Source organism: Dendropsophus ebraccatus, chromosome 15 (assembly GCF_027789765.1).
Source record: "Dendropsophus ebraccatus isolate aDenEbr1 chromosome 15, aDenEbr1.pat, whole genome shotgun sequence".
NCBI lineage: Eukaryota > Metazoa > Chordata > Amphibia > Anura > Hylidae > Dendropsophus > Dendropsophus ebraccatus.
This window is the reverse complement of record NC_091468.1, coordinates 21,470,917-21,497,799: the sequence shown is the minus strand read 5'-3', so window position 1 is coordinate 21,497,799 and position 26,883 is coordinate 21,470,917. Positions and strand designations below refer to the sequence as shown.

Below are 26,883 nucleotides of genomic sequence, written 5' to 3'. Positions count from 1 at the left end.
TATTAACAATACATCTAAAAACAACATAAAGATAAAAGACGGCCAATACAATATCCCTATCACTTAAATACCCAATTAAAGTGACAAAGTGCTGAAATATGAATAAATATATATATATACACATAATTAATTAATTATGATATGAAACGATTGGGAATTAGAACAACTAAAACCTATCCCACGACACTTTCTTAAGGCGCACAATGGTGACCACAGGGGTCTGAAAGTTAGAGGTATTGACCAGATTAATCTAGGCATCAGAGGCGGTGATGTCACAAGACGGCTCCTCCAAGTGGAGAGCAAGTGGATGACCCTACTGGGTACAGTTAAGCCAGATGGACTTAACGAACGGTTATCATTTGCGTGTTTCTTGTGATTGTGGATATCTGACAGTACCTCATAGTAATATATATTTGGTAGATCTACATGTACCCTTGTGGCCACAAGGTTCCAACTTTGGTTATATACAATGAAGCCTATTATCTTTTGGTGGATCACTTTTGTTGGTCCTTGTGATCTGTAAGCTGTAAGTTGATTGCCAGCTATTTATCTGCCTCATGCATTTCTTTCCCTTGACCGGCTTGTGGTGAGTCTGTCACCACTTCATTCTCAAATTGTCGAGTATATGTCTGATTTGACACACTTGTAGTTTTATTACCTCCATTTTTAATCAATATATTTTTTAATCATTAGTAGTAATATAGTTAATATATACATGATATATATTTTAATGGGCTAGATGGAATATAGACCTGTTTTGTATTTGGATTCCAGGGGATGTTGTTTGTATCTTACTTACATGGCCTCCTGTGGGCTGTTGTTTCTACATTGGACACTAGATGGTGCCATACTACACTTTTCTTCAGCACTCATTTCTCAATATCTTTTCTCAATGTACACATTCTGTTAATTACACTATATTTATTCACACACACTTGGTGTATTCACTTTCACTTTATCCCTGTACCATAATAATATTAAAAAAAAAAAAAAAAAAATTCAATTCGGCACAGGTTAGTAAATATAATATATTAGTATAAATTTTTTTTGGTTCATCCATACACATGCCACTCAGCACCAGTAGTTAGATACTGATATACATATCTCTTTTCTATCTCTATTAGTTTTATGGTAGATTCAATTTTGTTCAGGCTACCATGTATTTTCAGGTTAGGTCTGCTTTGCGGCCGTGGATTGTTCCTTGTTGTTCTCTGGTTTTTGGTCTGCGCGGTCTCGGTCCGTCTGTGTTCAGTATGGGTTACTTACCAACTTCTATAATACCAGTGTAAGATGGAGGATACTCAATCCTATATATCTGCCTGCATTGTTCATGAGACATTTGTTTCTTCTGGTGTTAAAATTCTCCTTCTTCTTTCCTCTTTCTTTCTTTTTTCCTTCTTTTCACATTCATAGCATCTTTTTTTCTTTCTTTCTTTCTCTTTTTTTCTTTTATATATATATATATAGATATGAATTGCATTTGTTTACCACTAGCACTTTGGCGCACGTTTGGCACTTACACTGAGCACTTGTGTGTGTATATATATATATATTTATTTATATTTCAGCACTTTGTCACTTTAATTGGGTATTTAAGTGCTGTTTGCAATCTGTTTCTCTTATGGCTCTACTAGGCATTGCTCCCACCTAGCCAGAATCCTGCTCCACACTGATGAGGGGCAACACCCCGAAACAGCTGTCTGTGGATGGTTACCTAGCCTTGGTTTATCCCTTGTCATTACACTGACTTATAGGGCCACTTAATATGGTGGATTTGGTGGTTTCCTAACAGGAGCTGCCACTTGGCTGGGTCCTTCCCGGAGGGATATCTGGCTAGTTCTGTGTTTTGAGACTCTTCAATGAGGCTTCACGGACTCCTCTTTTCCAACACATATGCATGCTTTGTCAACCATCTGATTACAAATGTTACAATTTCTGCATTTATGATTCCCTTGCGGTACCGCTTCTTCTAGCCATGTACCTAGGTGACTTGTTTCTTTTATCACTCTTTCCACTAACTCATCTCTGAGATTCCGGGTCCTACTAAAAGATATCAGAGGGGGCGCTTGAGTTCTTTCTCTTAATTGTTCATCTTCTCTCAGAATATGCCAATTTTGATGAATGATGTTTTTTACATTCTGACATAGGGTTAAATTTAAATGAAAAAACAAACCTATTCTGCTCTTTTTTTATTTTTCTGTACCTGAAAATAAGCTAATTTCTATCCATTCTAACTTCTTCGGGATATCTCCTTTCCCTTAATCTCTCGCTTAATTCTTGGGACTGTAACAAAAATTCATTATAGTTTCTATTTATCCTGCGAAGACGTATGAATTGGCCATATGGGACTGAATTCCTAGCATAATGGGGGTGAAAACTCTCATAATGTAACAATAAATTTGTTGCTGTTTTTTTCCAGTACCCTTTTAGTATGAATTTGATTATCTCTAATGTAAACAGTCACATCTACAAAATAAATTGAATCCTCACCATATTCAGCAGTGAATTAAATGTTTAAGGGCTTGCTGTTTAAATAATCTGTGAATTCCAGGAATTCCTCTTTAGATCCCTCCCACACATTGTATCATGAGATTATCGTCCAAAAATCTACCCCCATATTTAATGTTTAACATATGGGTTATTGATAGAGTAGATATATTCTTCCTTCCAAAGAGCTAAAAATAAATTAGCTAAAGTTGGAGCTACAGGAGTCCCCATAGCCACTCCTGTATATTGTGTCAGGGAGTCCTGGGGTCCGGGAAGATGGAAGTCCTTTGTCTAGACCCGCAACCCCTGTCCCTACCTGCTTGCCCCCCTAGGCTAACCCCTAGGGCAGCAACTGGGCGACAGTCCCTAACTTACCTAGGGATACGGGGAGGTAGACAGTACACACAGACAGGTATAAACAAACAGGTCAGGCAGTCCGAGTCAGCAACAGGAGGTCACGTCAAAATCCGAATCAGCAAACAAGGGGTAAACAGAGTCCGGTCCTAGGTCAAACACGAGAGGTAACGCAGTACAGAGGATGAGGCAAAAGCGAAGTCTAAGTCCAAGAGTCAAAATATCTAGCAGAACAATAAGATACGCTGGTGTAGCTGGAGACCAAACATACACCGGCAACTACAAGGTGTAATTCACCAGCTTAAATGCTACCAGAGCTCCCGCCCCAGCCCCTGATAGGAGCAAGGAGTCTGACAGCAGCATGAGACTCCAATAGCAGCCAGGGAGCCCTCTCTTGTACTCAGACAGGAGCAAGCCTCAGGAGAATGCAACACCTGAAGGCTTAACCCCACGAGCACCAGAGAGGAGTCAGGAGAAGCATGAAGCCGGGTGTGGGCTCCCTGGCAGCAGAGCAAGAAGTGTGAACAGGTCAGAGAGAAATCGGGCGTCGCTGATTCTTCCAGCCGAGTTCACACACACAGACTGAATTCTAACACATTGGGTAAACCATTTATTGTTGAACATAAAGGCATTATTTTTCAAAATAAATTCAGTGGCTTGACAAATGAACACAGCACATTCTCTGTCTTTATCTGTAGGGGCCATTATCTTCCTAATAGCAGTGATGGCATCCTCATGTCTAATACGGGAGTATAAATTAACAACATCAATAGATGTTAGAACTGCATTATCACCAATATATAGGGATTCTAATCCTTGCAATAACATTTTTGTGTCCCACAAATATGAGGGGATGCTAGATAGCAAAGGGCGCAGAAACCAGTCTGTAAATTCGGACAGGTTTGCACAGAGGGGCCAAAATACTATAGGAGAGCACAGAGAGGCCAAAATACTATTGGGGACACAAAGAGGTCCAACTACTATAATCGGGGGCCACTAAAGGGTCTAACTACTATATGAGGACACACAAAACACCGAAAAAAGGAAATGAAAATAGTTAAAAGCAGCCCCCCCAGCTGCCAAAAAAAACTTCCACAAAAATAATGAGGATCTTTGTTACCATTTGCAAATGGTGTAAACTACCCCACCACATTACAGTGGCCTCATACCGGGGCAGTCCTACACTGTACCGGGGCAGTCCTACATCTTGCATGCCCAGAGCATAGGCGTATTTCATGCCATGGAGAGGCCATAGTACAGTGTAGGACTGCCCCGGTATGAGGCCACTGTAATGTGGTGGGGTAGTGGGGTAGTTTACACCATTTGCAAATGGTAACCAAGATCCTCATTATTTTTGTGGAAGTTTTTTTGGCAGTTGGGGGGGGGCTGCTTTCAACTATTTTGATGTGTGTAGTGGGTCTGTATCTTGCCATTGCGGTGAGCTGTTGCATTTTTCTGCGTTTTTGTGTGTTTGCAATTTCAGCCATAGCAACGTGCTCCTGCCTAGTGTGAATGGTGTTTTAGGAGAGCTGACCAAATTTGTCTTTTCTTTCTACTATATGAGGATACAGAGGGTCCTAACTACTATATGGTTGCACAGAAGGAGCTTAACTACTTAATAAATGCACAGAGAAGGCCTAACTACTAAATGGTTCCACACCACAGAGGGACCTGACAACTATTTAATGACACAGAGGGGACATGTCTTCTATATGGAGGCATAGGAAGGGAGAGCTTATCTACTATTTGATGGTACAGATGGGGGCCTTTCTATTCAGGGCATACAGGGGGCCTAAGTTCGATCTAAGGGCCAAAATTGGGCCTAAATACTACCTTAGGGCACAACATGGGCAATGATACAATATTGAGCAATACAGGTGGGGGCTTTGAATAGAGGTGAGGGTGGTGCTGGAGCCAAGGGCCTAAAATGTTTGGCAGATTCTGCAGAGAAAAGAGATCACCAAGAGAATTCTTCATGATGACTGGCCCAAATGGAGAAGAGTAAAAGTGAGTGACTCCTATCAGAGAAGATGACCCCTGTGAGTCACTGAATGTAACTGCACTGTAATCCAGGTTATCCAGGATAACAGTCACTTTCTTCCAAAAACAGTGTGGTATAAAAACTTGCCTTCATTCACTTCATTGGAGCTGAGCTTTATTACCATTGTGCATAGAAGAAAAAATTCAGCTAAGCACTGCCTCTCCGTATATACAACAGGTGATTGGTGAATGCGGTACAGTTCGGGCGGTATAGGATGTAATGTCCGTAGTGCAGCACTAAAGGTGGTGCTCTGCCCAATAACAGTCCGATGCAAGGCTACGAGGCCAGTGTAAGCGTGTAAACGCAAAACGATCGTAGCCTTAGTGGAACGCACACAGCATGTCTGCCTGTAACTTATTATGGTGATGTTTCAATAAATCCAGCACTTGAATGGTGAGTGACCGCCTTCTTGTTACTTCTTGTTTGCCATTATTACCATTGTCATCAGCCAAGGTTCCCTTAGATTCTACTTATGGTTTGGTGGGGCTCAGTTCTCGAGATCACTTGGTGTCACAAGTGACATCATCATACTGACTACTATACAAGATGCTGGGTGACCTCCATCATACTGACTACTATACAAGACACTGGAAAAGCTGGATGACCTCCATTATACTGACTACAAGATGCTGGAAAGCTGGGTGACCTTGTGTAATGAAGGACTACTCTGTGCTGTGCAGGATTCCCCCCACCCCCCATAGTAAAATAGTAAAACAAGCAATCAGCTACTCACCTCTCACCCTGCTCCCCACAGCTCAGCTCCTCTCCTGGCTGAGCACATCCTCTTCTAACTTCCGATGCAGGCAGCCAGCCCTTACATACAGAGGCTGTCTGCACAGGAAGCGCCTGAGCCTCTGCCCCAGCGTGCTGTTCCCTTTAGCTGTGCAGAGCTAAAGGTCAACTCCCTGTTTTCTGCTTTATTCTGTACCTCATCAACATCAAGGGCGTCTCCACCAACACAGCAGGCAGCAATAACCGAGAATCCCCAGGGGGAACTACAAGGTTCACCATTAAGGGTATGTGCACACTACGGAACCCGGGCGGATCATCTGCCGCAGATTCTGCAGCCTGCCCCTGCTCGCAGCCACGCATATCCCTTTTGTCCACCTTGTTTACCCAAGTGACTGTCCCTGTCCAAATTAAGTAAAGCTGAGCACTAGCGACAAGGACATGACACCAGACAAAAGGTTTGTATAACCCCCTCCCTCAGCCAAGTTAGGAGTGCACACTCATGCTTTATTTAGTTTCATATGAAATTTAAAAACTTTCTACACAGGCAGAGTTTTAAGTCATACATATAACATTCTCATAGATCCATAAATGATCAGCAGTTTCCTGTCCTGCACAGTCAAGCTGGTATAACATGTTGTTTACATTCTGCTGATTAAACAACATGTCTCTCTCCTGCGTCTGTGTTGTGTCTACACTGTAGGTTCAAGGTGTCGTCCTCCTAGGCCTTCTTGCAGAAGCAGTTACAAGGCTGAAGCCATTTTAAGGATTACAATGTTTTTCCACCTCCAATAAGGGCTTCATACGATCCATTGACCCTGTAAAGAATATATTTAGCTTATTACTGTGTTCTCCTTATTCATTGAGACATTAGCCCACAAGTCCATGTTCACACCATGCAGCTCTTCTCTTTTCAAGCCAAAGAAGAAGTAGATGTAAAAAGAAACCACAAGTAGACAGTAGAGATACAATAAGTCTGAGGGTCAACCCTCTACATATACAGAACAAGTACCCAACCATATTTAGATACATTGTCATTTGTGTTTAGGTTTGGTTGCCGGACCCCAACATTTTGACAGATTGGCTTAAGACCAATTGCAATCATTGTACCTATCATTGCATCACCCTCCTTCCCCATAACAAAGTGATTGCCTATCCCAGCACTTTCTAAGATGGGAAAACCCGTTTTATGATCCCGTCCTGGGTTTAGCTATTTAGATGTTAAAGCATAACTGTCATTTCAGGGTCATTTTTCTGAAAACAATAAAAATCTATAGTACAAGCGATTTTAAGAAACTCAGAAAAGCAGTTTTCCTAGGTCCCCCCTCACATCAGAAGAGGCAGGATTTCTCTGTCCATTATGTGGTATGGAGAGGGGAGGGGCTGAGAGGAGTGAGAGAGCACGGAGCAGTCCTGCACAGCACAACACCCTGCAATCTTCTCTCAGCAAGTTTCTAGATCAGCACTGACCTTTCTGACCTCTGAATCCAGCGTTTTAGGTGCCCAGACAGTCTACAAACAGTGGACCTTCATGTCACCTCTTCCTGCTCCCTCATCTCCCTCAGCCCCCCTTCATAGGAGATAATGGAGAGAGCAGAACCCGTCTTCACTGGCTCCTCTGTAATGAAGACGCATTTGCCTGATAATGCACAGATAAGAAGTCGGGGGGGGGAGGCTGGGAAATTGCTACTTGAGTACAGAAGGAGGCTTTTTTTGGCTAATGAAACCTATTACAGAGTTTCTTAAAATCACTTATACTACTGATTTCTGCAATAAATAAACATGACAGTTACGCTTTAAATATTTTTTTTCTTTTTTTAAATGTTTTGCCAAATTCACTTACTTTTCTGTTATACTGTACAATATAGACGTGTGAACTCCTTCCCAGTTACAGTACTTCAGCCATTTTATGTATAGAACAAAATAAACACGCTATGCTTACCTCACCACACTCTCCCCTTGTCCTCCTGCTGTGTCTCCCGCTGACTGCTGCCACTTTTGAGACAAACTTGCCTTGGCAGTGACAGCCCGCTCAACCAATCTTTGACTGAGATGGCTTAAGCGATTATTGCGCAAAAAATTGTTAAATCTTTCTTATTTAAGTGATAATCAAATAATGAACGAAAATGTGTTTGTATGTCATTGATCGATCTTTTGAGCTGACCTCAAAATCATCATTAATCATTCTCAAGTCTTTCAGTGTAAACACTCATTCACAGTATATAGATACAAACACAATTCCAATCATTTCCAGTATATATACAAATGCAATTATGATTATAATTACAATCCCATTAAAGACTTTTCATAGTGATTTATCTTCTCATCTAAAAGCCTATAATTTAGAGAGAAAAAAACATTGCTTGACGCTCGCTAAACAAGCGATTTATCTGTATGGGTAAAAGGACCCTAAGTGGGTCATAGGTTTAGTGGGCATCACTATATAAAAAGTTTAACATGGCCTGAATACCCCTTTAATGATAAATTGAATCCGGGATACAACCAATCACCACAAGAGGGTTTATTACAAAGTAACATGTCTTTTTTTAAAGCAATGTTTTAGTGCATGAAGAAAAAGTCAAAAGGGTTGTCCAGCAAAAACCTTTTTCTTCAGATCAACTGATATCAGAAAGTTTTATAGATTTGTAATTTACTTCTATTAATAAATCTCAAGTCTTCCCATACTCATTAGCTGCTGTATGTCCTGCAGGAAATGTTGTTTTATTTTCAGTCTGCCACAGTGCTCTCTGCTGACATCTCTGGCCGAGACACGAACTCTGTCTCGGTTTTCCATGAATCCCCGTAGAAAACCTCTCCTGCTCTCGACAGTTCCTGTCTCGGCCAGAGATGTCAGCAGAGAGCACTGTGTCAGACTGAAAAAAAAAAAAACTTTCCTGCAACCTTTCCTTTCCTAAATTACAAATCTATATAACTTTCTGACATTAGTTGATTTGAAAGAAAAATATTTTCGCTGGACAACCCCTTTAACTCTCTGGAGTACTCCTCTAGATTCATATTATTTTAAGACTTATACTTCTTGCACTTACTTAGCGTAGGCTTTTTCTAAGAGGGCGGGCAAGAACTCATTACCAGCTTCAGACTTTACAAAGAGGAGCTTATTATCCTTGGTAGGCAACCTGTCATCGACGACCACGTCCATCCACTCTCCAAACTGTGAAATCTGCAAGAAACCAGAACCTTCTAGTGACAAAGTGCTGTGCAAATGTTCTAGGCAGGTGTGTAAAAAAAGTTTCAGTGCCTTATCAGTGCCAGCACAGGGATCCCCCTAGCGTGACCCTATTTTCAAAATGTCGCCCACACTCTGCGCCCTTTTATTGTTGTGCATCACCCTGCTCTATGCACTGGAGGTGGGCCCAGCGCCACCGGTGTGATGTTATCCCCTTCCCTCAGTGACACGTCTCCATTAGAATCAAGCGGGGCCACGTTCGGCTGCACAGCATTCAACTCCCAGCGTCTGGAGGAAATAGATGCCCTCCAAAAGAGTTCATGGAAAACATGGATACAGCTATAGGAATGGATACAGCCCTGGAAGCCCAGTCTATGGCTGTATCCATGTTTTCCAGACGATCCTCAGGCTGTCTCTATCTTCTCCATGGAGTGGGCAGACAGCGGGATTCAAAAGCCAATCGTTTGCCTGGCTAAGTCAAATTCTCAGGACACCCTTTTATTTCTGAAACAAAAGGAAGAATATCTGAATACCCCTCCCCCACCAGGTATGGGGTGAGGGGCCTATGTCTGGAGCATGACTGCCATCATAAAATTTATTGGATCAAGGTCATGTTTTTCCAATAGGAATGTAGTCATTAGAATTGCCTCCAAAACAAGGGGAAAAGTAGGAGATCGCGGGGGGTCTGACCCCTGAACCCCACGGCTATCTCCGTATTGGACCCCACTGGCTCTGTTATGAATGCAGCCACGGGTCGAAATGTGACCAGCAGCTCTACTCATTCCTTTGGAGAGACGGAAAGAGCAGAGTACACCAAAAGAGCGCTGTACTCACCTCTTTCCGTCTCTCCATAGGAATTAATAGAGCAGCGGGTCGCGTGCCAACCCGGGGCTCTATTCATAACAGAGCTGGCAGGGACCAATACAGAGATTGCCAGGGGGTTCTCAGGTCGGATCCCCTGCAATCTCTTCTTTTACCCTTTTCTGTGGATAGGAGAAAAGTAAATTTTTCCTGGAATACACCTTTATAAGGCTGCATTCACACTACGTATATTTCAGTCAGTATTGCAACCAAAACCAGGAGTGGATTAAAAACACAGAAAGGATCTGTTCACACAATGGTGAAATTGAGTGGATGGCCGCCATATAACAGTAAATAATGGCCATTATTTCAATATAACAGCCGTTGTTCTAAAATAACAGCAAATATTTGCCATTAAATGGCAGCCATCCACTCAATTTCACCATTGTGTGAACAGATCCTTTCTGTGTTTTTAATCCACTCCTGGTTTTGGTTGCAATACTGACTGAAATATACTGACTGAAATATATGTAGTGTATATACGTAGCCTCAAGCTACTTCCTCGGAAATGTTTAACAATCCCATAAACATCCTGGAGACGGTTATGTTCCTATTCTTGGAATCGGTGACAGCCCTTGCAGTCGGTTCTCTACCGATCTCCTTGTTATAAGAAATAACTTACTGAGCTGGGAATTGACCTTCTCTCCTAAGAGCCACATGGGCTGTCTCTATGGTAGGCCCTTGTCAGTGACATGTTAGCTGGGGGGACCCGTTCAAGAATTTCCATTAGGGCCCAGCAGCTTCAAGTGTTAATATAAAAAATTAAGTTACTGAGAAATTAAAGATCCCGGCATAGCCTTTTTCAAATGATTGGTCTTGTGGAACTACACGAAACAGGCGTTCTTTATTCATTGAGAGAGATGCAATGGAGGGAAGGAACTGGCCGTCACCTGTGTGAGAAAAACCAAAGGTTAAAGGGAATGTCTCATGTATTTAATCTTAACTTCGTTAATTATTATAAGTATGTAGAAGAGAAATAATTAGAGATAAGTGAGCCGAGCCTCCCGAACCAAGATTCATTCCAAACTGCAAAATGTTTTCTAACGAATTGAACTTTTTGCAAAGTTTGGAGCATCTTTGGAAAGATGGCGGCCACACATGTAGGAAACAAACAAAAAAAAGATAGATCTTCTGACCTGCCCGGCCTCCCCTCTTTTGGGTCTCCAATGTTTTCACCTGCCTGTACAGTTAAGGCCTGCTCAGCCAAGCACTGGCCACGGTGCTGTCCCATCCTATGATTGGCTGTAGAAGGGGGTGTATGTGGGGGGCTTTTACACGGGCTTTGGGGGGCTGTGGCGGCAGGGGGATTACCATTATTATTGAATCCTACGCTGTATTGTCCTCGCTGCATGGCAAAAACTTCTGTACAGAGGGGACAGCAATACAGGCTGGGATGGAGCCCATGGCACATGTAGGGATGGGTGTTCATGCTGGGAGCCAGGCGCTTTCCCGAGTGAGAGACATAACCTGTTCAGTACAAGCTGAGACTGAATCCCAAATAGTTACGCAGCAAGATGGGGGGAAATATCTGTGCACCAGAGTGGCAGAAAGCAACAAAAATCACAAGACAGCAGTCAAAAAGGTAGCCCTAAATGTATGTGAACTTTTCTTTTATATCCATGAAACAACAAGTACACTTTAAATGGTTTTCAACATATTAACTGATGCTTGGATTATTACTATTGGTAAATTATCATATATGTTTTGGGTGGGTTTTTGGTTTTTACATATTGATAGATAGATAGATAGATAGGAGATAGATAGATAGATAATAGATAGGAGATAGATAGATAATAGATAGGAGATAGATAGATAGATAGATAGATAGATAGATAGATAGATAGATAGATGTATTTTTTGTATACTCAGCGGGATGCATTATTGCCTGTCATTGTTACACTGACCGGTAACCTAACAGGACATGCTTCCTGCACAACCTAATAAGCATACAGCCATGGTGACTATCAGCACCTGCCATTGTGTTTGCCATTGTTATCAACTGCAGCAACTAAGGTGTTTAAAATGTTAGTGATTTGTAGTAATTTATTACATCATCAAACATATAAAAAGTTACTGAATGCACCAGTAAACTAGTTTGGGGTCTGGTTACTTTTATAGGTCTGATCTAGGGTCTGATTAATTTTAGGGGTCTCATTTGGGGTGTGGTTACTTTTAAAGGGTCTGATCTAGGGTCTGGTTACTTTTAGGGGCCACTTCTAAATAAGATTTCATGTCTGATATGGGATCTGTTTACTTTTAAAGATCTGATTTGGTTATTTTTAGGGGTCTAATTTAGGATCTAATTAATGTTGGGGGTCTAATCTGGGGTCTGAATAATTTAGGGGTCTGATCTGAGATCTGATTACCTTTAGGGGGGATACTAATGTCTGATCTGGGATCTGGCTACTTTTAAGGTTTTGATCTGGGGTCTGATTAATTTTAGGGGTCTTATTACTGATTTCTAAGTTCAACTGTTTGTTCTTGGGTTTGGATGAGAAGTATCTAACCTGCTGATATCTGCCTGTAGTGCAAGGGGCACTGAGGATGAAAATAAGTTTCTTATCTTGATCCTCTGCGTTATTTCCATGATAATAGGAGTTTAATCCCTAAGTTAACCCCTTTAAGACAGAGCCCTTTAACGCACAAAAGTCTGGGTCAAATTAATGCAATGTTCCTCCCCACCTTCTAAGAGCCATAGCACTTTTATTTTTCCACCTACAGGGCTGGTTGGGATGTAATTTTTTGCGCCATTAATATCATATTGGTGTAACAAAAATTTTGATCGCTTTTTATAAAAATTTTTCTGATATATAATTGGCAGGATTGTGCAGTAAGCTGGTGTGAACTGGGCCTGTTTTGCTTTTGTGTGACACACCCGCTTGCTTCTCAGCTTCCTGGCAATGCAGGAGTTAAGTTGACAAGGTGCTAGACTTGATTTTCACAGCTGATTAGTCTGTTTGATTGACTGGTTTTTCTGTCTGTCTGGAGTCTGGAGAATCAGAGCGCCGATCCAATGAGGATCTGGATCGGGCCCTTGGTCAGCATAAAACAAAGCTGAGGCAGTCTCTCAGCATTGGCTATTAGGTTAATACCCTGGTCCCAGCTCCCCCATGTTTATTCCTGCGATCCCCCTCGTAACTCCCTCTGCTTGCTCGACTGTGTTACTTGACCTCTGGGTTTGACTATCCGATTATTATTTGTTTTTGTACTGCACTGCCCGTTTGATTTTGACCCGGCCTATTTGACTATCCCATTTTGTGTTTGTTTGTCTGTCATATTCAGTGCAGGGAATGTCATCGTGGTCGTCCACGGCTGCCTAGGGCCATTTGAGGTGGGTTCAGCGTCAGTTCTCACTGTCGTGTCTTATCCCTACCTGCCCCGTCCTGACAATAATTTAATAAAATCAGCAATACTGGTGTGTTCCCCTGAGTACCTTAAACGCCGTGATCGCTATAGATCGCGGAGTTTAAGGGATTAATGAGACGCAGCTGCGGGATCGCAGCTGCCTCTCATTACCTCTGGCCCCGGACACACGAATGTGTGTACAGGACCACTCTCACTACAGCGCTCCCGCACACATGAGAAGCCCCTCAGTCAGGAACGTATATATATATATATATATATATATATATATATATATATATATATATATATATATACATTCCTACTGCACGGGGTATGTGTAGTAGGAACGTATATATACATGTTACTGACGGGAAGGGGTTAATAAATAATTCTAGTTTACTGGGGCTGCCCCCAACTGTACTGCCCCCCGGCCAGCCTGCTTTGTTGATATTCATTAGAAAGGGCGGTGTAGTTCGGGCCCCACCCCCAGTGCACCAGAATGACTTATTAGCTTACTGATTAAGCTTCTTCTATCACAGAAATGGTGTCAAAGGTCAATGGAAGAAAATTACTTTCACACTCAGGGCCTGATGCGCTGTAGGGAGCAAAGTTTACAAAGCATGACATATTTACTGTTAGTGTTCAGCTTGGAATCTCCCATAACTACAAGCTCAGGATACTTGTCCTTTACCAAAGCTAGCTGGGTTCCTCTAGAATCTAGTATTACCATCTATATGTATATGGAAACGCATATGTATCTCCCGTGCAACTCCCGTGTTTTTCTTTTTTAGCTTATTTAACACACATTACAAAGTTATATAACTTTGTAATGTGTCTAAATAAGCGGTCTGTCCCCGATCCCACCTTTCCGACCCCCGGAAGTTAAATAAAGTATACATACCCGATTACGATCGACCCCATCCTCTTCTCCCGGGCGCCATTTTGTGACGATGTTGTCACAGCAGGGGGCGGGCCTGGTCATCATCCTCCTCGGCGTCTTCATGTAAAGTGAATGGGAGAGAAAAGGCTGCTGGTGAACTTGCACACCAGCAGCCTTTTCATTGGCTGAACTGCATCACATGGCTTCCAGCTTACTCAGCCCTGATTGGCTGAGCTTGCTGGAAGTCATGTGATGCACTCCAGGCAATGAAAAAGCTGCCGATGCGCAGCCTTTTCTCTCCCATTCACTTCACACAAACCCGCAAGTGAAGGAGTTCCAAATACAGCCGCCGGAGGTGACAGAGTCGCGGGCAGAGGGAGATCTAAGTGCCGATCGTCACCTGAGAGATGGTGAGTATGAACTGTGTGCGTGTCTGTGTTTTTTATTTTTTTTAGGTCCCGCCGGAGTAGTCCTTTAAATTATACATTATATATCACGGCTCCACTTACCTAGATGCCCCTGGCAGACATCTTCACGTTCTGCCCCTGCTACAATAAATGGTTTTTCCTTTATTTCCTGCAAAATAAAGCATTTTATTGTATTTATATGTCCCAAGCAAGTTGCCTTGCCCGTGATTTACAGCCCTATCCTCCTCTCTAAGTCCTAGTTTGTCTGCTTCAATTACCTCTGAGACTGGGACCTGGTTTCCTTTAAAACTCAATTATTCTCTATGCCTGATGCTTGCTATAGCTATTGGTAACCTGAACTTGGCTTGTGTCCCTAACTATGTGTTTGTCTCCTGACTTGGTCTGAATTTTTGTCCTCATTTTTCTTTTTTTTTTACTCTGGTTTGCCTCATTGACTGTTTATTGCCTATTGACTGCCTCTCCTGGCTTGACCCTAGCTTACTGACCACCCCCATTGTTTATTTGTCCCTGTCTCATAATTGTCTCAAGTTTGTCTCATGTCCACCTCTATTAGCATAAGGGACATCTCCAAGTTGTCCCGTGTTGCCTAGGACACATTGAGGCAAGTAGGCAGGGACAGTGGGTGTGGGACAGCATCAGGGCTGCACTTGTCTCTGCATCACCCGTGTGTACCCTGACCTGTCCTGCCACCTACATTCTATAACAACATTCTATTTCAACATTTAATGTCACCATGCAGGCTTAGAGAGTTGATATAGAATGTTTCCATTGAATGATGGCTAAGAATGTTGGCTTAGAATGTTTACATAACATTCTAAACCTCCATTCTATGCCAACAATTTAAGCTGGAGCCGGGACTAGGTACTTTTCCTCTGTGTCAGAAGTGAAGGATGTAAAGTTAGAATGCAGTTAAGAACTGAAGGTGAGCTAGAACTGGGAATGGACTGAGATCCTAATAGCTAGATCACTAGGAAGTGGCAGATAGCTGGGGAGCACAGACGTGGTTGCTGACTGGGAAACATCAACAACTGAGCAAAGAGGTGAGGAGGTGGAGACTATATATTCCCTCAGGAGAACATGCCAGAAGACTCCAGAGCCTGTGGGCTGAGCTTATAAATACATGTAGGCAGGAGCATGCCTGCCACTAGAGGGAGCAGAGTCCTCCAAGAGGCCAGCTCAGAACAAGAGAAGCTAGGAGAGAAGAAGATTATGACAGCACAGTGTGACCCAGAGCAGGTAAGGAGTAACAGTCAACTTTCTAATGTGGTTATGTTGGCTGGCAGGGTAGTTTGTGTGCAGGGCTGATTTTTTGTTCCAGCCCAGCCCTGCTTATAGTTAACTGTTTAATTACTGTGCCTTCTGTACTGACAGAATGTTCACATGTTCTTTACAAAGTGATTCTTGGACATTCTTTGGACTTTTTGACATGTACCCTATTTTGTTGTACTTATTTGCATTTGCATCCCCTGGAGGGATATCTGGCTATTCCCATGTTTTGAGACTCGTAACTGAGACTCCACGGACCCTTCTTTTGCATATTTAAATTTATAGGGGGCAATGCATCAGTGGAGACTCTTCAGTGAGTATTCCATTTGATTTTTTTGTCGCTGGTCTCTCTGAGCTCAGCGATTGCTGCGTTTTGTTGGTCTATTTTTCATTGCCCCTGTTAGCCAGAATCCTACTTCACACTGAAGAGGGGCAACTACCCCGGAACGATCGTCTGTGGATGGATGCCTGCCTTGGTAAACCCTTGTCATGTCGCAATACTTGCCACAGAGTTAGACTGACGTAAAAAGGGGCCACCCTAGTGTTTCCCTATTTATGTTCCAATACTCGCAACCGAGTGGGACTTAAGGGGCTACGTACAAGGGTGGTTTGGTGATCTCCCCACTGGGAGGCACCCCCTTGGCAATAGGCTTCCCTCCACTGGAGGGATATCTGGCTATTCCCGTGTTTTGAGACTCATAACTGAGACTCCACGGACCCTTCTTTTGCATACTTATTTGCATGCAACAGTCTCAATAACACAAATTTAAAAAGAAAAAAGTCACTATTGTCAAAAAACATTTTAAGCTTTTCAGTAAGCCACCACCCACAGAGAAAGGTGTTGGAAGCTCTGCATCCTCTACTGTGTAATGGTGATGTGGGTTACTGCAGCTCAGCTGCTGTTCACTTCAATAGGACACTAGGCAGTGGATGGTGAAGGGCTTCTGGCACCATTCCCTATGTATAGGTGTTGGTGCAGCAGCTCACGGAACAGCTGATCTAAGGGGGTGACAGGTGGTACACCCCGCCAATCACACTATGATAGCATATGCTGTGGATAAACCATTGTTCTTATAAACCCAGATAAACCATTGAATGGTGGAAAGCAGCATAGACCTGTATGTGCCTGGTCATAGTTATGTTGCTAGAAATCTAGTTCCTGTGGAGTAATGACTATAGGGGGAAAAGGTTTACTCAAAGGAAGACTCTGAAACTAATGTTATGCTACAATGTTATTGGATGTTCTATGACTGTGTTATTCCTTATGCAGGATCTGACATCATGACACAGGGAATAAAAGAGCTCCTAAAAGTCATGTCCTCAGCCTTTCACCCAATGCAGTAGGTATAACTAGGTATCAGTTTTACTCAGACTGTTCCTCGGAGACATACACATTAGTCTCCAATATATTCTTACCTTGGGTCTCTTCCACACAAGCCCCTGCACCTCGATTGACTTCGGACCCAACTTGTCTTTGCCCAGTGAGGACTGAGCAGCTGGAAATTCTGGATCTTCAAATAATTTGCCTGATTTCAAACATTCTTCCTTCAGTTTCTTAAAGTCTTGACCTGCAAATTTTACTGGGTTGTTGATGGAGCCAAGACGTGCAGCATCGACCTGCTCTTGGCCAAACTTGAAAGCAACTCCAGCCATGACGTAAAGTTCTCTGTACTGTAGAGGATGATTATAGATCAGTAACAGGCAGGTATTTATACACAGTTACATGCATAATGATACCCTGTGGATACTAAGTACTGTAGAAAGGTAAGCAAAAGCTCTGTTCACATGTCTGTAGACTTGACATAATCCAGTCACAAGGCCAACTACTAACATATCTGGCATAGGGCCAAATCAGGAAGCAGAGTCTAAGGATTTGTGTACTTTACCCTTGACACTCACCAGGGATTTTAGACATTGTCACGGTATACACCATTTTCAAATGGTAACAAAAAGCCTCATTATTTTTGTGGAAGTTTTTTGGGGCAGTTGGGCGGGGGGGGGGGGCTGCTTTTAAAGGGGTTGGCCACTTTATAGTAAAATAGGTCAGTACAAAGTATTAGTAAGTGTGCTCACTGTATATACTGACAGCAGCTCCCTGTTTACCTCATAGAGCTAAAATCAGACTCTCCTTCACCAGGCTGGGCTGCCCTGCTCTGTTTTGTTTCAATCCACAAAATGGCCGACATGGAGGAGCATGTGACCAGGCCCTGTCCACTGTGTTCTCCATAGACATATACAGGCTGTGTGGTGGACACTGGGGGGCGGGGCCTGGTCACATGCTCCTCCATGTAAGCAATCTTATGGACCAAAACACCACAGAGCAGGGCACCACAGCCTGGAGGACGGGAGTCTGATATTAGCTCTATGAGGTACACAAGAAGCCGCTGTCAGTATATACAGTGAGTACACTTACTAATACTGTACACTGAGCAATTTTACTATAAAGTGCCCAACCCCTTTAACTATTTTCATGTCTGTAGTGGGTCTGTATCTTGCCATTGCGGTGAGCTGTTGCATTTCTTTGTGTTTTTGTGTGTTTGCAACTTCAGCCATAGCCACGTGCTCCTGCCTAGTGTGAATGGTGTTCTAGGAGAGCTGACCAAATTTGTCTTTTTTTTTTCTGTGTTCCAGATGGGGGAGTGGCTGCCTCTACTTGGTCGTGCACTCCACCCAGGTGGTGCAATTATTTTTGCAGATATAAGATCTTGCAAGCCCAGAGCATAGGCGTATTTCATGCCATGGAGAGGCCATAGTAAAGTGTAGGACTGCCCCGTTATGAGGCCACCGTAACGTGGTGGGGTAGTTTACACCATTTTCAAATGGTAACCAAGAGCCTCATTATTTTTGTGGAAGTTTTTTTTAGCAGTTGGGGGGGGCTGCTTTTAACTATTTTCATGTCTGTAATGGGTCTGTACCTTGCCATTGTGGTGAGCTGTTGCATTTTTCTGTGTTTTTGTGCGATTGTCACAGTAAATTCCCTGCCTGCTACCCCCAGAGCGCTCTACACTGACTGGCTGGTCGATAGACATCACCAATGTACAGAGGTCCGGGAAACTGGAGTTCAATCACTATAGTAGTCAGGCAGAGGTAGGGAGAATTCATGGTCAATAAACAAGCTTTCACATCCACACCCGTTCAGACCCCTGTGCCATCCTTCAGGCATATGGTATGGAGCAGGAGGCATGTCCGGCTATGATCTTGTGCTTTTTAGGTTTCTTATTGTACAGTGTCTGTGTTGAAGAATATGCAACAGCTTAATCTTATGATGGAGGACTTATGTCATAAAGACAGCAGGTGGCACTGTGTTAAGTGTTAATGTATTTTCATATGCATTGCTTTGCTAGCCTTTATGTTCTATGTGTTACTTTCTCTTTTTGTATCCTCTATGTCAGGGATGTCAAACTCAAATTTTCAGTGGCCAAAATAAAAATACTGGACAAAGCAGAGGGCCATGGAGGGGGGGGGGGGGTTAACTAGACTACCAAGGACATGACTGGATGGTTAACTAGACTACCAGGGACATAACTGAGGGGTTAACTAGATTACCAGGGATATGACTAGGGGGGTTAACTAGACTACGAGGGACCTCATTGGGGAGTTAACTAGGACTACCAGAGATATCACTGGGGGGTTAACTAGGACTACCAGAGATATCACTGGGGGGGGGTTCACTATGGTTACCAGGGCATCACGAGAGGGTTAACTAGACTACCAGGGGCATCACTGGAGGGTTAACTAGACTACCAGGGACATCACTGGAGGGTTACCTATGGTTACCAGAGGAATCACTGGGGGGTTAGCTAGGACTACCAGGGACATCGCTTGGGGGATAACTAGACTACCAGGGACATCACTGGGGGTTAACTAGACTATCAGGGGCATCACTGGGGGGTTAACTAGACTACCAGGGGCATCATTGGGGGGTTAAATAAGACTACCAGTGTGGTGTCCTACCACGGTGTTGCTATTGGTTACACTCTTCGAAAAAGACTGTAATTATTGTACGTACGTGGTGATGAAGGTAGTGATAAAGTTTCGGCACTAGATGTCGCTGTATCAGATGTGTGTGTTCAGATGCTGCACGGCTGAAGTATGTAAAGGGTTATTGTTTATTTGTATGTCACATGGATCTGCAAACCTATGAGAATCTGTTCTCTCCTATAACCTCTCTCTTTACTTCTTCTATTGCACTCTTCACCCACTCACAGCGCACTTTAGATACGCTGAGGAAGGAAGTCATATGGGTATAGGAAGTGCATGAGTATTTTAAGCTGGACATTGTAGAGGAAGGACACAAGCTAGACAGCTCTCTACAGTGGACCTCTTTGGGCCCTGGCCCTAAAAGCCCCCTCCCCTAATTAAAGTTTGAATCACCCCCCTTTTCCCAGGTTTTAAATAAAAGTAAGTAAACAAATAAATAAATAAACATGTTTGCTATCGCCGCGTGCGTAATTGCCCGAACAATTAATTAATCACATTCCTGATCTCGTACGGTAAACGGCGTCAGCGCAAAAAAATCCCAAAGTGCAAAATTGCGCATTTTTGGTCGCATCAAATCCAGAAAAAATGTAATAAAAAGCGATCAAAAAGTTGTATATGCGCAATCAAGGTACCGATAGAAAGATCACATCATGGCGCAAAAAATTACACCTGGCACAGCCCCATAGACCAAAGGATAAAAGCGTTATAAGCCTGGGAATGGAGCGATTTTAAGGAACGTATATTTGTTAACAATGGTTTGAATTTTTTACAGCCCATCAGATACAATATAAGTTATACATGTTATATATCATTGTTATCGTAACAACTTGAGGAACATGCATAACAAGTCAGTTTTACCCCAGGGCGAATGGCGTAAAAACACATATCCCCCAAATAAAAGAAATTTTTTTTTTTCAATTTCACCACACATTGAATTTTTTTCGGGTTTCGCAGTGTACTTAATGCAAAAATTCAGCCTGTCATTGCAAAGTACAATTAGTGACGCAAAAAATAAGGGCTCATGTGGGTCTCTAGGTGGAAAAATGCAAGTGCTATGGCCTTTTAAACACAAGGAGGAAAAACCGAAAACGCAAAAACGAAAATGGGCCCCGTCCTTAAAGGGTTAAAGTGACTATACCACCAGGCCCAGGCTGAAGCACTGGAGGCGGGCCGACCCACCCCCAGTGGGAAGAAACCCCAGCCCCTCCATGACGTGACTCCATTAGAATCAATGGAACCCTATCATAGAGGGGCGGGGGTTTCCTCCCACTAAGGGTGGGTCGGCCCGCCTCCAGTGCTTCAGCTTGGGCCTGGTGGTACATTCATTTTAACTAAGTTGATTCTGAATCTGCAATTTTTATCTTTTTATGTACTTGCATTCCCTTGCTATAAGCTAACAAGCGAAGGATTATAAGTAGTCCTCTCCATAATATTCTTCAGCTAAGTAGTCCTCTCTATGCATCAACATGCCAAGTATGCAGCCTTACAGCTTGGCAGGCTATGTTCACACTACGTATATTTGAGGCTGTACATTTGAGGCTGTATAGCAACCAAAACCAGGAGTGGATTGAAAACACAGAAAGGATCTGTTCACACAATGTTGTAATTGAGTGGATGGCCGCCATATAATGGCAAATATTTCTGTTATTTTAAAACAACTGCTGTTATATTGAAATAATGGCAGTTATTTACTGTTATATGGCGGCCATCCACTCAATTTCAACATTGTGTGAACAGAGCCTTTCTGTCCACTCCTGGTTTTGGTTGCTATGAGGACCAAATACAGCCTCAAATATACATAGTGTGAACCCAGCCAAAGTTTAAATGCAAAATAGAAAGATCAAAATTACAGACTTTGAGGGCGTTGAGGGAGGTGGGTTGAAGGTGACAAAGTCCCTTTATGCCTGCCTCCGGCGTACGTCTGCAAAAGAAGAAGAAAAACAATACTCCCCTGACAGGTGGGAAGGGGGGTTGAGCACAGGGAACACACTGTGCCCTCCCAATGTAATAGTGCCACACACTGTGCCCTCCCAATGTAATAGTGCCACACACTGTGCCCTCCCAATGTAATAGTGCCACACACTGTGCCCTCCCATTGTAATAATGCTACACACTGTGCCCTCCCAATGTAATAGTACCACACACTGTGCCCTCCCAATGTAATAGTACCACACACTGTGCCCTTCCAATATAATGCCACACACTGTGCCCTCCCAATGTAATAGTGCCACACACTGTGCCCTCCCATTGTAATAATGCTGCACACTGTGCCCTCCCAATGTAATAGTACCACACACTGTGCCCTCCCAATGTAATAGTACCACACACTGTGCCCTCCCAATGTAATAGTACCACACACTGTGCCCTTCCAATATAATGCCACACACTGTGCCCTCCCAATGTAATATCTTCACACACTGTGCCCTCCTAATGTAACAGTGCCACACATTGTACCTCAGTGCTGTACTGACAGGTTGCAGGCATATACCCTAGGAACAACGCCTAAATTACATGAATTTTTATATATCACATTATATCACATTTATATACACAGAATATATATCACATTTATATACACAGAAGGTGTATATAGGGGAGGACGCATATGGGAGGGTAACAGAAGGTGTATATAGGGGAGGACACATATGGGAGGGTAACAGAAGGTGTATATAGGGGAGGACACATATGGGAGGGTAACAGAAGGTGTATATAGGGGAGGACACATATGGGAGGGTAACAGAAGGTGTATATAGGGGAGGACACATATGGGAGGGTAACAGAAGGTGTATATAGGGGAGGACACATATGGGAGGGTAACAGAAGGTGTATATAGGGGAGGACACATATGGGAGGGTAACAGAAGGTGTATATAGGGGAGGACGCATATGGGAGGGTAACAGAAGGTGTATATAGGGGAGGACACATATGGGAGGGTAACAGAAGGTGTATATAGGGGGGACACATATGGGAGGGTAACAGAAGGTGTATATAGGGGAGGACACATATGGGATGGAGAGCAGAGAGGGGCAGACATGGTGGAAGAACAAGGCACATGGAGTGGGTAGAGGGCACAGGCATGATACAGGACCACCCTACCCTCCCCAAAATTCCTAAACTGCAGCATATACTGTATTATTTCCAGTCTGACACAGTGCTCTCTGCTGCCACCTCTGTCCATGTCAGGAACTGTCCAGAGCAGTAGCAAATCCCCATAGAAAACCTCTTGCTCTGGACAGTTCCTGACAAAGACAGAGGTGGCAGCAGAGAGCACTGTGTCAGACTAGAGAGAATACACCACTTCCTGCAGGACATACAGCAGTTGATAAGTGCTTGAAGACTGGAGATTTTTTTATAATATTAATAATAGTAAATTACAAACCTATATAATTTTCTGACACCAGTTGATTTAAAAAAAAAAAATTTAACCAGAGTTCCCCTTTAATGCTACGGGTTTCCCTCAGAACAGAAGAGGACAGGGGTCCATCAAGATAAAAAGAGCACACTTCTGATACGTGCAAATTGTAAAACATAAGAGAGGTTTACTGATAGATGAAACGCTCTAGTCCTGCCGCTCCCCCTCATTGTAGTGTCCCGGTATGGGTATTTCACTAGGTTTATGTCACCCGGGTAAAGGCAACTTTGTCAGGTGTCACACAAGGGGATGATGGTTGCCTTTAGCACTTTCACCACTTGGTGTCTCACTCTCCCCTATCTGTTTTGTAAAAGCACAGCTAAATGAAAAGTGATGACTGTGTTCTTTTTCTGTTCACTGTTACAGCCAATCACAGATACAGGATACTCAGACACTACACAGCCAACTATACGCCCCACCAATAGGAGGTTAGATCTGATCACCCCGATATAAGGATAGTTAGTTCCTGGAGGGGGGTCTTAGGTGGTGTGGAGTTGGAGAGAAACTAATACACAGCCAGAGAGAGATTTTCCTCAGACAAGAGACTATAGTTGAAGATCCAGTGCTAAACCCACAGGAGGGGTATGCGTCCTTTAGGGTAAACTTGTCTACGCCAGAGATTCCTTCCCTCCTTTGTCAGGAAAAGAGTCAGGGGACAGATCCCCAGTAGGACAAAGAGTCTAAGCTGATGTATCCTACTGATCTACACACTGTTGTCTTGGAAGGTCTTGAAGAGAATGCTTCACCCAGTTGTATAGGCCTGGGGGTTCCCCAACCTGGCACTCTCTGATCTGGTTGGGCTAAATGCAGTCTTCTATGTTTGGTGCTTCTAACTGAGTATGGGTATTCTCTTTAACTCTAAGTACTGCTCTAACACAATACGGACAATGACCATTTCTACCTTACACAAGGCCCCCAAGACAGTTCCTATACTTTCTTCTCAGTCAAGCTTCACTTGTCCTAAGCTGAACTACTGTATATCTTCCTCAAGATAAGCCACACCTCTTCTACTTACTCCTTCTTCAAGTCACTACCTCCACTACCTTCAGCACTATTGTCACCTGTATCTGCACCTGAACAGCAAAAAAACTGAGGAAACACACAAATAGCGGCTCACCCACAAGTTATCAAAAGGTATATAAATTTTATTTAACAATAATTCATCATATACAAAAAACTAGACAAAGAAAAAATTATGCTCAGCCAATCGCGGCTGAGTAGCTGATGACGCGGCAGAGGGCGGCGGACACTCGGGAAGATCGGAGGTGTTTGGGCCAGCCGGCCGAAGATGACGTTTTGCACAAGATGGCGGATGCGTGTCGACACGGATCAGGTATGTATAGTGCACTACACTTCCGGGTACACGGGTGGGGGTGGTGGGACACGGGGAAGGGGGCCGTTCACAGACATAACATACATTACAAAGTTGTATAACTTTGTAATGTGTGTTATTCTGTGAATAATTTTTTACCGCCGCACTACCCCTTTAACACCTATTTAGGGTGAAATGTACAAAGAAGCAGACATGATGCGCTGACTTCCACACCAGAGAGCTACCTTAATAATATCTCCGGGTCCACAATACAAAATAATGAATACTAAATAATAATACTAATTGTTAAAAATTAATGCTAGCCCCTATTTCCACGTTAAAAATTAATGCTAGCCCCTATTTCCACCTAATAAAGTGCAAGTGTCAAAAATCTTACATTCGTGTGTATACATACACCAATAATTCACACAATAAATTCATGTATATACACAAACCAATAAATCAAGCAATAAAGTGCTATTGTCAAATATAAACCCACTATAAGGCCATGTTCACATGTCGTAAGAGACCGGACGTTCCTTGCCCAGCGGGTCATGCGTTCCATAGTGCACAATACGTATATTACAATGCGACGCCCTGGCCCCTAGGGGCCACTCCGCAGTATACAGATGTTGTGAGGGTGCAGGAATCGGGGCAGCTGTAGGAAGTAGTGGTCACGGTTTAGGCACGAGGGTGATACAGCTGGAAGCCAGGCTCCTGACCATGCGGGATTACTGGGCATGCGATTCTTCGTTGTCCTTAGTCAGGGCACCAATGATCACACCAATGCCAAGGTTCAGAAACAACGGTAGTTGTGTATTTATTGTAACGGTGGTAACTAATAGCAACAGTCTCTCCGGATGCAACCGGGAATAAGGCAATGTTGAATAAAGAAGAGTAATGGGTGATGCTGCAATAGGCTGTGAGATAAGCGTGCTGAATAATGGGAGTTGTAGTGATACTGAAGCAGAGATGCTGGGTGGAATGAGACTTGAATGAAATACTTGCTGTTGATGATTTGAGAAGATGATGATGATGAGAGGAACTGAAGAATGACTGAAGAATCGACACCCAGATGAGGATCTTGAGACCTGAGACAGGAACACAGCCAGCGGACTGGAGCAGCAGAGCACAATACAGGCCCCTCTCCTTAGCAGGGAGAGAGAGGACAAACACACAACCTATTCCCTCTGATGGTGGGGAATAGACTGAGGTAGGACAGGAAGTCACATGGTAACCCAGCCAAAAGCTCGATGACCATTGGTGTTACCATGGAAGCAGGGCACAGTCACGTGACATCCAGCCATTGCATCATCACACCACTAGGCATATGCAGAGGAATATACATGAGAAATACCATCCTTGAACACTAGGTGGCGACATAATACCATTAGACACTGATACCTGAATATCTATGCAATGAATGACAGACATGGCAGACCTGAATACTGCAGGGGTGACACAATACAGTTTGCAGTGGACCATAGGTTTCCGGAACAGAACTGTTTATACTGAAAGTGTGAGCATGAGAAATGGCTATTCCGGGACACTGCAACAACGCGGTGCGCTCCATAATGCGCAATATGTACTCGTCACTGTTCATGTGCACATGTACCCTGTGCGTTCCACCACTAAATACATTAACCCATAACTCAATAAACAGATAACCAATTCCTGATGCATAACAAGAGCCACTGATGTAACTACATTATATGAAAAGCTGTGTGTTACAATCATCTGTATTGCACTGATGTCCCTCAGTAAGTCACCTCTGTTTAACTGTGTAACTATAGAATGTAACATGTAACCGTGGGGTAAAAAACATTTTTTGCCCCAGTGCTGCTTTATTATGTATGTCAGGAGCTGCTTTTCTATAATTTAAATGTAGAATAAAAATGCGACGTGAACACAACCTCATAGTGATAGCAGTGCTGTATAAACTGGTACAGTGCCCCAGAGATTGTTCCATTTCATATGTATAGTGCTACCAGTATGCCATGGACTATGCCCCTCAGACACAGTAACATACAGCTGTACAGTTATAGCGATAGATCTCTTTGTGCATCTGATAACTATGTACCCTTTCTATCTGTCTCTTTTTGTGTATTACCACAGTATTTGCTTGGACGGGACTGCACAACCCAATATGTTCAGTATCTTCTATAATAATGGCATGGGAGTAGATAGCAAAACCCTCACTGCTCGCACTGAATCCCAAACAGGTAGTTAGCTGGGAGAAATCCTAGGGCACACTTACAGGAGAGTCATCCGGGGTGCATAGAATGAGTGCAAGTGGTAACAAATATGCATAAAAGAACAAAGTTCAGTACTCACCGGGAAAGACGTCTTCAAAGTTTTATTTTCTTATGTGCAGGGAGGGGAAGACGGAGCAGTGAAGGTGCACGCGCATCACCTCGGATATCTATTTCGGGACTACTCCCTTCCCTTAAGCCAGGGCGATACATTAAACCAGGGAGGTGCTTTAAATACACAAGTGCATGTTGTGAAATAAAATGTAACTGTCAGGAATGTGACTTTGCACTCCTCAGTCCGTGCTGGGCGATCGAATAAGCGCTGAGCCTCTGTTTGTTTTTTTTGTT

General features: G+C 43.2%; 1 protein-coding gene across 1 annotated transcript; it reads right to left on the bottom strand.

Annotated features, from left to right (window-relative positions):
• Positions 1 to 6,070: 6,070 nt before the first annotated feature.
• LOC138773959 (calpain-8-like) lies at positions 6,071 to 25,447 on the bottom strand. Its single transcript, XM_069954467.1, has 6 exons — positions 25,288 to 25,447; positions 16,995 to 17,249; positions 14,394 to 14,460; positions 10,431 to 10,549; positions 8,659 to 8,792; positions 6,071 to 6,429 (listed from the first exon to the last, which is right to left on the bottom strand). The coding sequence occupies exons 2-6, from the start codon at positions 17,229 to 17,231 to the stop codon at positions 6,381 to 6,383; spliced, it is 606 nt and encodes a 201-aa protein (XP_069810568.1). The 5' UTR covers positions 17,232 to 17,249; positions 25,288 to 25,447; the 3' UTR covers positions 6,071 to 6,380.
• Positions 25,448 to 26,883: the final 1,436 nt, after the last annotated feature.